This window comes from Gymnoscopelus braueri (genome assembly GCF_963280865.1).
Source record: "Gymnoscopelus braueri genome assembly, chromosome: 21".
Classification (NCBI taxonomy): domain Eukaryota; kingdom Metazoa; phylum Chordata; class Actinopteri; order Myctophiformes; family Myctophidae; genus Gymnoscopelus; species Gymnoscopelus braueri.
Genome location: NC_137623.1, coordinates 1,646,729 through 1,660,544, shown reverse-complemented (window position 1 = coordinate 1,660,544; position 13,816 = coordinate 1,646,729). Strand labels below are relative to the sequence as shown.

At 36.6% G+C, this 13,816-nt stretch overlaps 1 protein-coding gene across 2 annotated transcripts in view; it reads left to right on the top strand.

Moving 5' to 3' along the window:
- The first annotated feature begins 3,930 nt into the window (after positions 1 to 3,930).
- LOC308077354 (uncharacterized protein) overlaps positions 3,931 to 13,816 on the top strand; it is a 14,951-nt gene continuing 5,065 nt past the window's right edge. For both annotated transcript variants that reach the window (XM_080418006.1, XM_080418005.1), the window contains exons 1-3: positions 3,931 to 4,042; positions 6,652 to 6,753; positions 8,772 to 8,933. In XM_080418006.1, the coding sequence (XP_080274132.1) occupies positions 3,994 to 4,042; positions 6,652 to 6,753; positions 8,772 to 8,933 (313 nt within the window). In that variant the 5' untranslated portion in view covers positions 3,931 to 3,993. The remainder of the gene's footprint in view (positions 4,043 to 6,651; positions 6,754 to 8,771; positions 8,934 to 13,816) is intronic.

Genomic DNA, 13,816 nt, shown 5'->3' with positions numbered 1-13,816 from the left:
GTTCAACTCACTGCGAGTTCAACCCTTTCAACCCTGGGACTCATCTGAGTCATTTGAAGATGTCTCTGGGCTATTCAGGAATAGCAGATCTACAAGCTCATAGCGCGGCACCGAGTGCTGCAAAACACAGTTTTTTGCTACGACTCCTGAGTCCTACCCGATTGCGAGTCACTATACGATCAAAGTTCAAATCAGTCTCCATGACCTTGGTCTCCTGTCTGTCTGTCTGTCTGTCTGTCTGTCTGTCTGTCTGTCTGTCTGTCTGTCTGTCTGTCTGTCTGTCTGCCTGCCTGCCTGCCTGCCTGCCTGCCTGCCTGCCTGCCTGCCTGCCTGCCTGCCTGCCTGCCTGCCTGCCTGTCTGTCTGTCTGTCTGTCTGCCTGCCTGCCTGCCTGCCTGCCTGCCTGCCTGCCTGCCTGCCTGCCTGCCTGCCTGCCTGCCTGCCTGCCTGCCTGCCTGTCTGTCTGTCTGTCTGTCTGTCTGTCTGTCTGTCTGTCTGTCTGCCTGCCTGCCTGCCTGTCTGTCTGTCTGTCTGTCTGTCTGTCTGTCTGTCTGTCTGTCTGCCTGCCTGCCTGCCTGTCTGTCTGTCTGCCTGCCTGCCTGCCTGCCTGCCTGTCTGTCTGTCTGTCTGTCTGTCTGTCTGTCTGTCTGTCTGTCTGTCTGTCTGTCTGTCTGTCTGTCTGTCTGCCTGGCTAAGAGACAGATAAAGCAGGGACCCCCCATTATATATTGTATACAAAAATAATGTTTCCCACAGATTTCATAGGCAGCTTCATAGACGTGTTTCACAGCATTCATGTTGATGTGTATTTCCAGACATTAAACCATGCACTTAAACAATACTTAGTAAACCTGACCTTTCACTCTGCACTTAGTCTGGTCTTTTCCCCCTTATACCAAACCAATTTGCCGCTTTACACAAACCACTTTACCAAGCGCACAACGCCCCGCGCTGTGAGGCGTTGTGCGCTTGTAGATCTGCTATTTGGATAAAGTTCTCCTCAGAATAATAATAATAATAATACACTTTATTTGTATACAGTAGCACCTTTCATGACATGAAATGCAGCTCAAAGTGCTTTACAGAGCAACAATACAATTACAACTAATTTAACCACAAAGCAAAAAAGAAAAGCAAAAGCATAAAACAACATTAAAATAATAGCAAAAGGCAGTGAATCAGGCAATGCAGTGAGGACATGGGTAACAACGCAGAGATTTAAAAATCAACCAAAAAAAATCAACTAAAAGCAAGAGTGAAGAAGTAGGTCTAGAAGTAGGAATAGGGCAGCTTGGTTGAAGTGGTTAATGTAAAAATCACACAGAGATTCGGCGGACCCCCTGTAGTAACTCTAAGGACCCCCTAGGGGTCCCGGACCCCCTGTTGAAGACCCAACATGTGATGTTGTGACTGTTTATGAAATGCTGCGTTGCCACTCATCCCTGTCAAAGTATTCGTCGATTCTGAGAAAGGCCTGGCGTTCACACCGTGCGTTGACAACTAAACCTGACAGCCTGTCAGGTACTATAGTGACATGGAATGACCGATGATCTGACTGCATGCAGTGGAAAATAACTAAGTACATTTACTTAAGTAATGAAGTGAAGCACATTTTTTTAAGGTATTTTGTACAGTACTTGAGTATCTCCAATTTCCAATATTTTTACTTCTACTCCAGTACATCTCGGATCCAAATATTGTACTTTTACTCCGCTTTACATGTATTTGAAAACTTTAGCTACTAGTTACTTTGTAGATTTTGATAATTATAACAAAACATACATTAACCACTTCAGCCCTATATGCATTTCAGCCATTTGAAAATAGCCGATCTACAAGCTCACAATGCGTCGCGGTGCGACGCATTGTGAGCTTGTAGATCGGCTATTTTCAAAATATTTGTATGCATTTTGAAAACTTGAAGTGGCACATTCTATATAATAGAGTATTTTTACTTTTGTCACTTTAAGTACATTTTGATACCGATACTTTTGTCCTTTTCCTCAAGTAACTGTTGAATTCCGGACTTTTACCAACAGAGTATTTATACGTTGCGGTATTGATACTTTTACTTGAGTAGAGAATGTGAGTACGTTTTCCACCACTGTTGACATGTAAACCTGTCAGGTAGGGTGACACATGTAATGACTGATGAGCTGACTGTAAGACTTAAAGGAGGAGTTCACCCCATCAATTACACACCCCATGAAGCCTTGATTTCATGGATTTATTTTAGTTTTTGTGGCATTCCTAAGACAATAATTTGATGACCGTGTGTATTTCCGGTAGGAGACACAAATAATCTACTTTGTGTCTCCTACCGGATACATTAGCCGGTCGGAGACAGGAATCAAATTATTAGCTTAGGAATGCCACAAAAACAAAAAAAAGAATCCATATATTCAAGGCTTCATAGGGTGTGCAATTGATAGAAAATAAGTAATTTTTTGGGTGAACTACTCCTTTAATGTCTATTAAGGGTTTAACTTTGGACAACAGTGATTTATAATGTAGATGTGCAGGTCACTTCAGGACAAGACTGCAGCGCATGTCACATGACTTATCTAGGTCAACGGGTCCCAACCCGTGGGGCCCGGGCCCAACGGGAGGCCGCGAGGATGTAAGTTGCAAGTGGCTCCCAAATAATTGTCTAAGACTTTAGAATGATGATAAAACATTAAAGGTAGGGTTAGTGATTTTCTTTGGTTAAAATAAGTGTTAGTGATAGTACTCATTGCTATAGAGTGTTTGTTCAGTAACAGTGTTAAATAGATATATATTGTGATAGTGATCATTCGATCATCAATACATAGCTGATCTGCAAGCTCACAAACAGACAGCAGTATATATATATATATATAGATTACAAATTCTCTAGAATACAAAGATTCTCTACAAATGACTCCTTGTCACGTGTAAAGTAATACCAACATAAGAGCAGTGGTGGAAAGTAACTAAGTACATTTACTTAAGTACTGTACTTAAAGGGGAAATCCACCCATTTTCAATATTTAACTATGTCATTAATATAGCATAAAGGAGTTGTGTGGAAATAAGAAAAAATTAAAAAAAAAATTAACATTGCAAAAAAATTTAACATTGCAAAAAAATTAACATTGCAAATTACACCATGATGAGTCATCACAGTGTAATTTGCAATGTTAATTTTTTTGCAATGTTAAATTTTTTTGCAATGTTAATTTTTTTTTTAATTTTTTCTTATTTCCACACAACTCCTTTATGCTATATTAATGACATAGTTAAATATTGAAAATGGGTGGATTTCCCCTTTAAGTACAATTTTGAGGTATGTGTACTTTACTTGAGTATTTCCAATTTCCAATACTACTAGTACTTCTACTCCACTACATCTGAGAGGCAAATATTGTACTTTTACTCCACTACAATGATTTGAAAACTTGAGTTACTAGTTACTTTTCAGATATAAATTGTGATATAATGAAACGTACATTAACCACTTCAGCCCTATTTTATATCTAGGCTATTTGATAATAGCCGATCTACAAGCTCACAACGCGTCGCAGCGCGACGCGTTGTGAGCTTGCAGATCTGCTATTTTCAAACATTTTAGTACTTTTACTTTTGGTACTTTGATTACATTCTGATACCAATACTTTTGTACTTTTACTCAAGTACATTTTGAACACTAGACTTTTACTTGTAACAGAGTACTTCTACAATGCAGCATACTTTTACTTAAGTAAAACATTTGAGTACTTTTTGCATCACTGATCATAAGAGTGAATCATATTATGTGTGTCACGTGTGTCCTTTGATCTCATCAACACCGACACAGCAGAATGCAGAGAGAGGAGGAGGTTGCATCTCTGCATTCTTTTTACTGTTGATCTTGGAAAAGATCCAGTTGGGAGTGTTTGCTTCAAACACGTACACACTGTCAGATTATCACCTATTTCCTCCTGACAGCCTCATTATATAAAGGACATGCACTTCTCTGCTCCTGTATTTCACCATGAAGCTGATCTGGACTCTGTGCGCCGTGTGGAGCGTCTGCTATACAGGTAAACACACACACACAACCTCACACGGCTGTTATAGGCCGGTCTCTATTATTACATCATCGCCTAAACGCAGTTATTTCAGATAATCGGCAATCATTTATTTTTACATAATCGTCGTAAATCGTCAATCCTTTCCACGTTGAAACATTTTCATACATTTTTGAACGTTTTCCAAAAATAGCAAAAATATCTGATCTACAAGAAGCTTGAGGTGTTGTTTAGATCAGCTATTTCCTCAATTTTTTTTTACATTTTCATGAAAGTATATTATTAAATGTGTCTTATTCATTTGTGATGATGAAGCCCTAAAAAAAAAAACAGAAATTTTAAGTTGTAGGCTATTCATAAGTTCCAATGTACAATGACCAAAAACACGATTAGATCGTCAATCGCAATTATTCGTGTGAGAATTAATCGTCAATTTAAATTTGTAACAGCCCTACACACAGCCAAACATTTGACTTTAATAATAATACTAATACTCATAATAATAATAATAAAGCTTTATTTATGTAGCACCTTTCGAAAACAAAGTTTCATAGAGATTCACAGAGATAAAAACACAGCATACAGCAAGATATATAGAGCAACAAAAAAAGACGTTAAAAACAGAAAGACATTACGCACCAAGACAGTAGGACCACAATGGTTAAAACAACAGCTTTATAAAAGTTGATAAAAGTTCAGGAGGGATTTGAACCCGGGGCAGAGACTCTGTCACAGAGCCTGATCTCTCCAGAGGCAGAGCGTTCCAGAGAGTCTGAGCTCTGACAGCGAAGGCCCCCGAAACACCTTTAGATTTTCGTTTTTTTTTTTGGGGGAAATGGGATTTGGAGTATAGAGCTTTGGTCTGAGGACCTCAGGTTGCGTTACTTTGGTACTGTATGGCTCCACTAGGTCGGAGATATGAGATGGGACCAGACCAGAGATCAGGAATTGACCCTTCAAGACCGGGAATGCATCATTTGTGTCATTTTAAGATGTGTTTGGGCTATTCAAAAATAGCAGATCTAAACAAGCTCACTGTGCCGCGCTGTGAGCTTGAAAAGTTTTGAACATTTTGTGCAAATCTTGGAATATAAATTTTTTAAAGCGAACATAAAATATTTAGTTCCAGGGACGCCTCAGAAGCAAAGATTTGAGTTATAAATGTCCGCTTAAAAAACAAAAAAAATCTAATATTTGGAAAACCTTTCATGATCTTTCAAAAATAGCACATCTACAAGCTCAGTGCCGCACTATGCGCTTGTAGATCTGCTATTTTTGAATAGCCAGAGAAATCTTAAAATGACACGCAGATGTGTTCCCGGTCTTTAAAGGGTTAACACTAATTTAAAATCGATTATAAAAATGATTGGGAGCCAATATAAGGATGCCAGAATTTGTGGAAAAATAAATGTTGCGTCGGTCAGGACCCAGGCTGCAGCGTTCAGTTGTAACCGTTGAATTGATTTATCGGAGAGCAAGAATACAGGGAGTTACAGTAGTCAAGGCGTGAATAGATGAAAGCGTGAATGACTTTAGTTAAATGTTTCTGATAGGAAGGGCTTGATTGTCTCCATGTTTCTGAGGTGATGGAAGGATTTCTGAATGACCTTCTTTACATGGTCTTCAAAATGAACACTTCTTTACTTTGTTTGTTTTTTTTACTTGAGATTAATATAAATTTCACAACATTACCAACAACTTGTGCTGTGAGTAATAAGTATGCTATTTTAATAATTAAGAGAAAAAGTACATGTAGTTGTTTTTTATTTTGTTTGTCATATACGTGTGTCACCCATTCTGAGAATTGGGGCAAATCATGTAATATTATTATTTATTAACAAACTAATTTTAAAAAAATAAGTTTGGTGAAAATAAATTCTTAAAGGATTTATATATGAATTTCATAAGATTTAAACAATGTTTTAGTTTGTTTTACATCTAAACTTGCACTGTCTAAGACAAGGATTCACAACTTTTTAGATTTTTTTTGTTAAAAGCATTAAAACAAACTAACCATGTGTATTGATAACATAGGTGTTAGAATGTACTTTTCATTATCAACTTTAAAAAAAAAATAAAGTAAAGGTTTTTGCCCTTTAAAACATAAACATAATTGAATGAGGCATAAACAGGTTTTAGCTAGTATATTATAAGGTCCCCTGTCTCACCTCCCGGTTTAAAAAAAAAAAAGCGAGAAAGCTGGGAAAGCTCTGGTAAGCTTTCTATTTGTTGATAAATGCACTAAATAATATTACTATCTGGTGTGTCCCAACCATCTAAATCCCCCAAAAGACTATGGCGTTGACATCTTAAAAAAACTACTGTGGGAGGTTGGCCCATTACATGGTTTAATAGTCAACACTTTGATATATTATATATATGTGTGTGTGTGTGTGTGTGTGTGTGTGTGTGTGTGTGTGTGTGTGTGTGTGTGTGTGTGTGTGTGTGTGTGTGTGTGTGTGTGTGTGTGTGTGTGTGTGTGTGTGTGTGTGTGTGTGTATACAAAAATAATAATAATATATATATCTATATATATATATATATATATATATATATATATATATATATATATATATATATATAAATAATAATGAATGTATGCATAATGTTTCTTCATGCAGCTGAAGCTCTCCAGTGTCACACCTGCAGTGACACAGCCTGCAGCACCACAACCTTACAGACCTGCTCTGAAAACCAGCGCTGTCTGTCAGCCACTCTGGACTGTAAATATCACTCTATTTATTTATGTTCATTAAAACACATTAATGAACCACTCTGGACTGTAAATATCACACTATTTATTTATGTTCATTAAAACACATTAATGAACCACTCTGGACTGTAAATATCACACTATTTATTTATGTTCATTAAAACACATTAATGAACCACTCTGGACTGTAAATATCACACTATTTATTTATGTTCATTAAAACACATTAATGAACCACTCTGGACTGTAAATATCACACTATTTATTTATGTTCATTAAAACACATTAATGATCCACTCTGGACTGTAAATATCACACTATTTATTTATGTTCATTAAAACACATTAATGAACCACTCTGGACTGTAAATATCACACTATTTATTTATGTTCATTAAAACACATTAATGATCCACTCTGGACTGTAAATATCACACTATTTATTTATGTTCATTAAAACACATTAATGAACCACTCTGGACTGTAAATATCACTCTATTTATTTATGTTCATTAAAACACATTAATGATCCACTCTGGACTGTAAATATCACACTATTTATTTATGTTCATTAAAACACATTAATGATCCACTCTGGACTGTAAATATCACTCTATTTATTTATGTTCATTAAAACACATTAATGAACCACTCTGGACTGTAAATATCACACTATTTATTTATGTTCATTAAAACACATTAATGAACCACTCTGGACTCTAAATATCACACTATTTATTTATGTTCATTATAACACATTAATGAACCACTCTGGACTGTAAATATCACACTATTTATTTATGTTCATTAAAACACATTAATGAACCACTCTGGACTGTAAATATCACACTATTTATTTATGTTCATTAAAACACATTAATGAACCACTCTGGACTGTAAATGTCACACTATTTATTTATGTTCATTATAACACATTAATGAACCACTCTGGACTGTAAATATCACACTATTTATTTATGTTCATTAAAACACATTAATGAACCACTCTGGACTGTAAATATCACTCTATTTATTTATGTTCATTAAAACACATTAATGAACAACTCTGGACTGTAAATATCACACTATTTATTTATGTTCATTATAACACATTAATGAACCACTCTGGACTGTAAATATCACTCTATTTATTTATGTTCATTAAAACCCATGAAGACCTACAAATGTCTCCTAAATCATAACAGTTTTTTGAAAAATATTTAGATCGTTTTTCTTTGAATTTACAAAAATAAAAAAATATATAAAATGTATAGGCTATTCAAAGATTTGCAATAACATTTATTCACAATAAAAAATAGCAGATCTACAAGCTCATAGCACGGCACTCGGTGCCGTGCTATGAGCTTGTATATCTGCTATTTTTTGCTATTTTTATAAGATGTGTGTATAATAAACTGATGTTATTAATAAACTGATGTTATTAATAAACTGATGTTATTATTAATGAACTGATGTTATGAATAACATGATGTGCAGTGGTGGAAAGTAACTAAGTACATTTACTTAAGTACTGTACTTAAGTACAATTTTGAGGTATTTGTACTTTAGTTGAGTAATTCCAATTTCCAATACTTTTACTTCTACTCCACTACATCTCAGAGGCAAATATTGTACTTTTACTCCACTACAATTATTTGAAAACTTTAGTTACTAGTTACTTTTCAGATATAAATTATGATATAATGAAACATACATGAACCACTTTAGCCCTATTTTATACATAGGCTATTTGAAAATAGCAGATCTACAAGCTCACAACGCGTCGCATCGCGACGCGTTGTGAGCTTGTAGATCGGCTATTTTCAAATATTTAGTACTTTTACTTTTGATACTTTAAGTACATTTTGATGCCAATACTTTTGTACTTTTACTCAAGTAAATTTTTTATTCTGGACTTTTACTTGTAACAGAGTATTTTTTTATTGCAGTATTGGTACTTTTACTTAAGTAAAGAATTTGAGTACTTTTTCCACCACTGATGATGTGTTTATTGTGTGTGTCTGTGTAGCCAGTGTGGGCGGAGCTGGCAGCGTCATCAAGCGCTGTGTCCCAGACTCCACCTGTCTCAGCACCGGCACCAAGACCATCTCCGCCAACCTGGGGCGTGGCACCGGCATCGCCTCACTTCTCTGCTGCAACACAGACGGCTGCAACGAAGGCACTCTGAGCGGTACAGATAAAACACACCATTATACCTCATTCACAGTGGTGGAAAGTAACTAAGTACATTTACTTAAGTACTGTACTTAAGTACATTTTTGAGGTATTTGTACTTAACTTGAGTATTTCCAATTTCCCAATACTTTTACTTCTACTCCACTACATCTCAGAGGCAAATATTGTACTTTTACTCCACTACATTTACTTGAAAACTTTAGTTACTAGTTACTTTTCCGATATAAACTATGATATAATGAAACATACAGTAACCACTTTAAACCTATTTCATACATAGGCTATTTGAAAATAGCCGATCTACAAGCTCACAACGCGTCGCATCGCGACGCGTTGTGAGCTTGTAGATCTGCTATTTTCAAATATTTAGTACTTTTACTTTTGGTACTTTAAGTACATTTTGATGCCAATACTTTTGTACTTTTACTCAAGTAAATTTTTAATTCTGGACTTTTACTTGTAACAGAGTATTTTTATATTACAGTATTGGTACTTTTACTTAAATAAAGAATTTGAGTACTTTTTCCACCACTGTACCTCAATCACTCAATTCTTTAATAATAATAATGATAATAATAATACATTTTATTTGTAACGCACTTTATATTTGAAACAAATCTCAAAGTGCTACATGTTAAAAAATAAAAAATAAAACAATAATAATAAAACAGGGAAATTATTCAAATTCAGATCAAAGTCAGCTAAAACACAGAAGGAAGTTTAAAAAGTTAAAAACAAACACACACGGCTCATGAGTCCATCTGGACAAATGCCTTGTTAAAAAGAAAGGTTTTTGGTCCCCTATTGATTGATTGAATATTTTATTAGGCAAAAAAATGTAAAACAGCACAGTTACATTTAAAAAATACTTTGTCTAACAGGTCCGTTCATAAAAGTCCTTGCGGACTCGTTTCCAATGAGGGCCTTGGTATTCAATTCATAGGCATATATAGTGGCACCACAGTTCAAATATCATTACAAAATAAACAGCAAAAAAAAAATAACACTATGTACAACAAAGAAAATTAAAAAGAGGGGGAAAAAAATATGTACAAGAACAGGGGGGGGGGGGGGTCTGCTGTCTAACGGGAAAATGGTACTACCTCCTCCTTTGGCCTCCTGAAAGGTGATTTTTAAGGCTCTTTTAATTGAGCCCAGCAAACTGCATTTTTTGAGGGATGGAGTTAGACTATTCCAATCCTGGGTGGCAGTGCTGTAGAAGGAACTGATGATATGAATAAACTGATGCTATTAAAGGTGTCAATGGACTGTGGCGCCCTCACATGGTCAGGGAGGGCATTCCACAGTCGAGGAGCAGCTGAGCAGAATTATATATATATATATATATATATATATATATATATATATATATATATATATATATATATATATATATATATATGTGTGTGTGTACTGTGTATATACACTTACAGTGGTGGGAAAAAGTACTCACGTCTTTGTCACAGCTGGCTCTGGGTCATAACACATACTGGTTATTATAGACACCACAGAGTAAAAGGTAAAACAAGGGGCTGTTCATTAAGTCATTCTAGAAAATGTCTTCTAAATACAGTGGTGGAAAGTAACTAAGTACATTTTGCTTGTAGATCTGCTATTTTTGAATAGCCAAAGTATAAAATAATGCTTTTTATTTTGCTACAATCTAAAAGTCAAGCTAACTTTATTTATATAGCACATTTAAAAACAACAGCAGCTGACCCAAAGTGCTTTCCAAAAAAATAGACCTTAGTCTATTTACAAAGCAAAATAAAGGCGTATAAAGGCCTATAAAAGCAGCATAGAAACAATAAACAAAACAAAAACACATGAAATCAAAGCAGTAACAAACAATCAACAGACAATGACCTCAAGCTGTGTTAAAAGCAATAAGAGTAAAAAGGTCTCTTCTTCAGTTTTAAACAGCTCAATGGTGGGGGCGGGGCTTCTCTTGATGTGAAAAGGGAGATTATTCCAGAGTGGAGGCGTGGCCACAGAGAAAGCCACGCTCACCTTTATGTAATGAGTGGATGATCTAAGTCATAGTTTATTTCTCAAAGTGGGGTCCGGGGACCCCCAGGGGTACTTGAGGGGATACCAGGGGGTCCCCAGCTAAATGATTTATAGGAACCAAATGGACCCTTATGGGTCTGTAACTCTGAGAGTGTACAAATGGAACCAAATGGACCCTAACGGGTCTATTTGGTTCCATTTGTACACTCTCAGAGTTACATTAACATTGATTTCCTACAATATGGATTGGGGTCCCAGAGATAGAAATGCCATTAAATGGGGGTCTGTAGCCTCTAATGCATGTCAAACGGGGGGGGGGGGGGTCCTTAAATTACAATGGTTGAGAATCACTGCTAGAGACGTAAAAAATCTTCTCTTATGGGGGTCCCTGGCTTATCTTTTCAAATGGGGGTCCGCGGGCTAACAAGTGTCAATTTGGGGGTCCTTGACTTGAAAAAGTTTGAGAACCCCTGATCTAAGTAACCTAGTGGCAGGAGGCTTTTTTTTTATCAGATCAGAAATGTATGGAGGGGCTAAAGGCCATTGAGAGCTTTAAAGGTTCTATGACATTCATTTTCACTTTTTTTTGTTATGTTTTATTGGGGGTTTTATGACCTCAATTACACCCCCAAAAAAACTGAACTTTGAACATTCAGTGGATTTTCTGTGGTCTGGGGTTTTCTGAATAATTAGGCTGAAAAGTAATCTGAGATTGGCCCTTGGATAGTGAAGTCAAACCTTTAAAAACAAAGAGCAACGCTTTATAAATCAACTCTATATTTTACTGGTAACCATGCAGTGCAGTTGAGCCAGCACAGGTTTTTTTTTTAAATATTTAGATCGTTTTTCTTTGAATTTACAAAAAAAAAAAAGTATAGGCTATTCAAAGATTAGCAAAATAATTCACGATAATTAAAACAAACAAAAAAACAGCAGATCTACAAGCTCATATGAGCTTGTAGATCTGCTGTTTTTTAACAGCTAAATAAATCTAAAAATGACTCAGATGCTTCCCCGGTGCTAAATGGGTTAAAACACATTAAAACCGGGGAAGCATCTGAGTCATTTTAGATTTTAGATTTTAACCACTTTAACTAATATTTTATACTTTGGCTATTCAAAAATAGCAGATATACAAGCTCATAGCGCGTCACTTCGTGCCGCACTATGAGCTTGTTGATCAGCGATTTTTTTTAGCAAAATCATGAACATTTGTGACAAATCTTTGAATATATAACTATATTCTGGGGGGTCCCTGGAACTAAATATTTCTAAATATTCTCGTTTCTTTGTTCCAGTAATGAGTTTGTTCCAGCTGAGTTTTGAACCATCTGTAACAGGGAGATGGTGGACTGGGGAAACCCCAGATATAGGGAATTACACTGGTCCAAACGAGAGGTGATAAAAGCATGGCTTACTGTGACTAGGTCTGTATGAGTTAAAGGGATATTTCACTTTCAAAAAAAGATTTTGGTCGGATTATCGTAAACTCAGGCTTTTGTCAGCCCCCCAGACCGTTTTTAAGTTGCTTGATTCAGTATTTAGATATTTGATATTCATTTTATCAGACACGCCCCCTTCCTATACAAACCCATTGTAACTTCAAACTCCATTTTAACCATGTTAGATTCATCTAAAACACCCGTCCTTGGTTCTGTGACTCATACTGTCCTTCTAATATGTTAGGATACCCGTTTTTTTCAATTACTTTTTTCATTATTTTTTCATATATTTTTCGGAAAATGAAAACAATGAAATACAATTAAAAAAAAATCTATAAATAAGTGAAAAAAATTACAGAGAAAACACGGCCCCCTCGCGTATTAGGAGGGCAGGGTGAGTCACCAAAAACCAAGGACGGGTGTTTTTGATTAATCTAACATGGAGTTTGAAGTTATAATGGGTTTGTATAGGAAGGGGGCGTGTCTGATAAAATGAATATCAAATATCTAAATACTGAATCAAGCAACTTAAAAACTGTCTGGGGGGGGGGGGGGGGGGGGGGTCACTAAAGCCTGAGTAGACGATAAAAGACGCAACGTTTTTTTGAAAGTGAAATATCCCTTTAAAATGGGTTTTAGCTTGACTATGGTTCTAGGCTGTTCTAGAACATCTTAAGGATCCTATGAGGTGTGTTAGTCAGTATAGATCAGTGGTGTGTAGGTGGGCATGTGTGGAGCATAGTGTGATGCGAGGTGTGTGGATGGAAAGTAACAAACATAACACTAATCATGAGGACATGGAGAATGGGGGGTAGAGCTGGTGGCGTTTTCCCACTGACTTGCAGGCAAGAGGGCGGGGGGCCGGGCGGGGGGCCGGGCGGGGGGCCGGGCGGGGGGCCGGGCAGGGGGAGCGCAGTCAGGGCACAGAAGTCAAGGCACAGACGGCTGTGTTGTTGACGGACAATGCATGGCCTCGCCAGTCACTATGCATCCCAGAAATATATAGCTTATAAGGATTTGTAATGTAAGGAATTTGTCATTTGTAAGGAAATGTAAATATGGCAACTCATTTAGATGTAGGCCTACGTAGGTTTATGGTTTCCCATGGACTATAGCCGTTTCACTCGTGATACAATTTCTCTTTCATAACAGATACATGTGCCAGATAATCCCCTACAACAAAACACCAAGAGAGTTAAAACAGTTTCAGTCATTCAGTCCGACTTTACTGTAGCCTATATAGTAGCCTTTTCATAAATTATATTTGTTTCCTTTATCCTCATCTTGCGCTAATGCACACATCTGTTTCGCCAGGTTTTATTTGTGTTCTTTCTCATAAGCGTGCATCCGTTGTCCGTCAACAACACAGCCGTCTGTGCCTTGACTTCTGTGCCCTGACTACGCTCCCCAATTTAAAAATACTCTG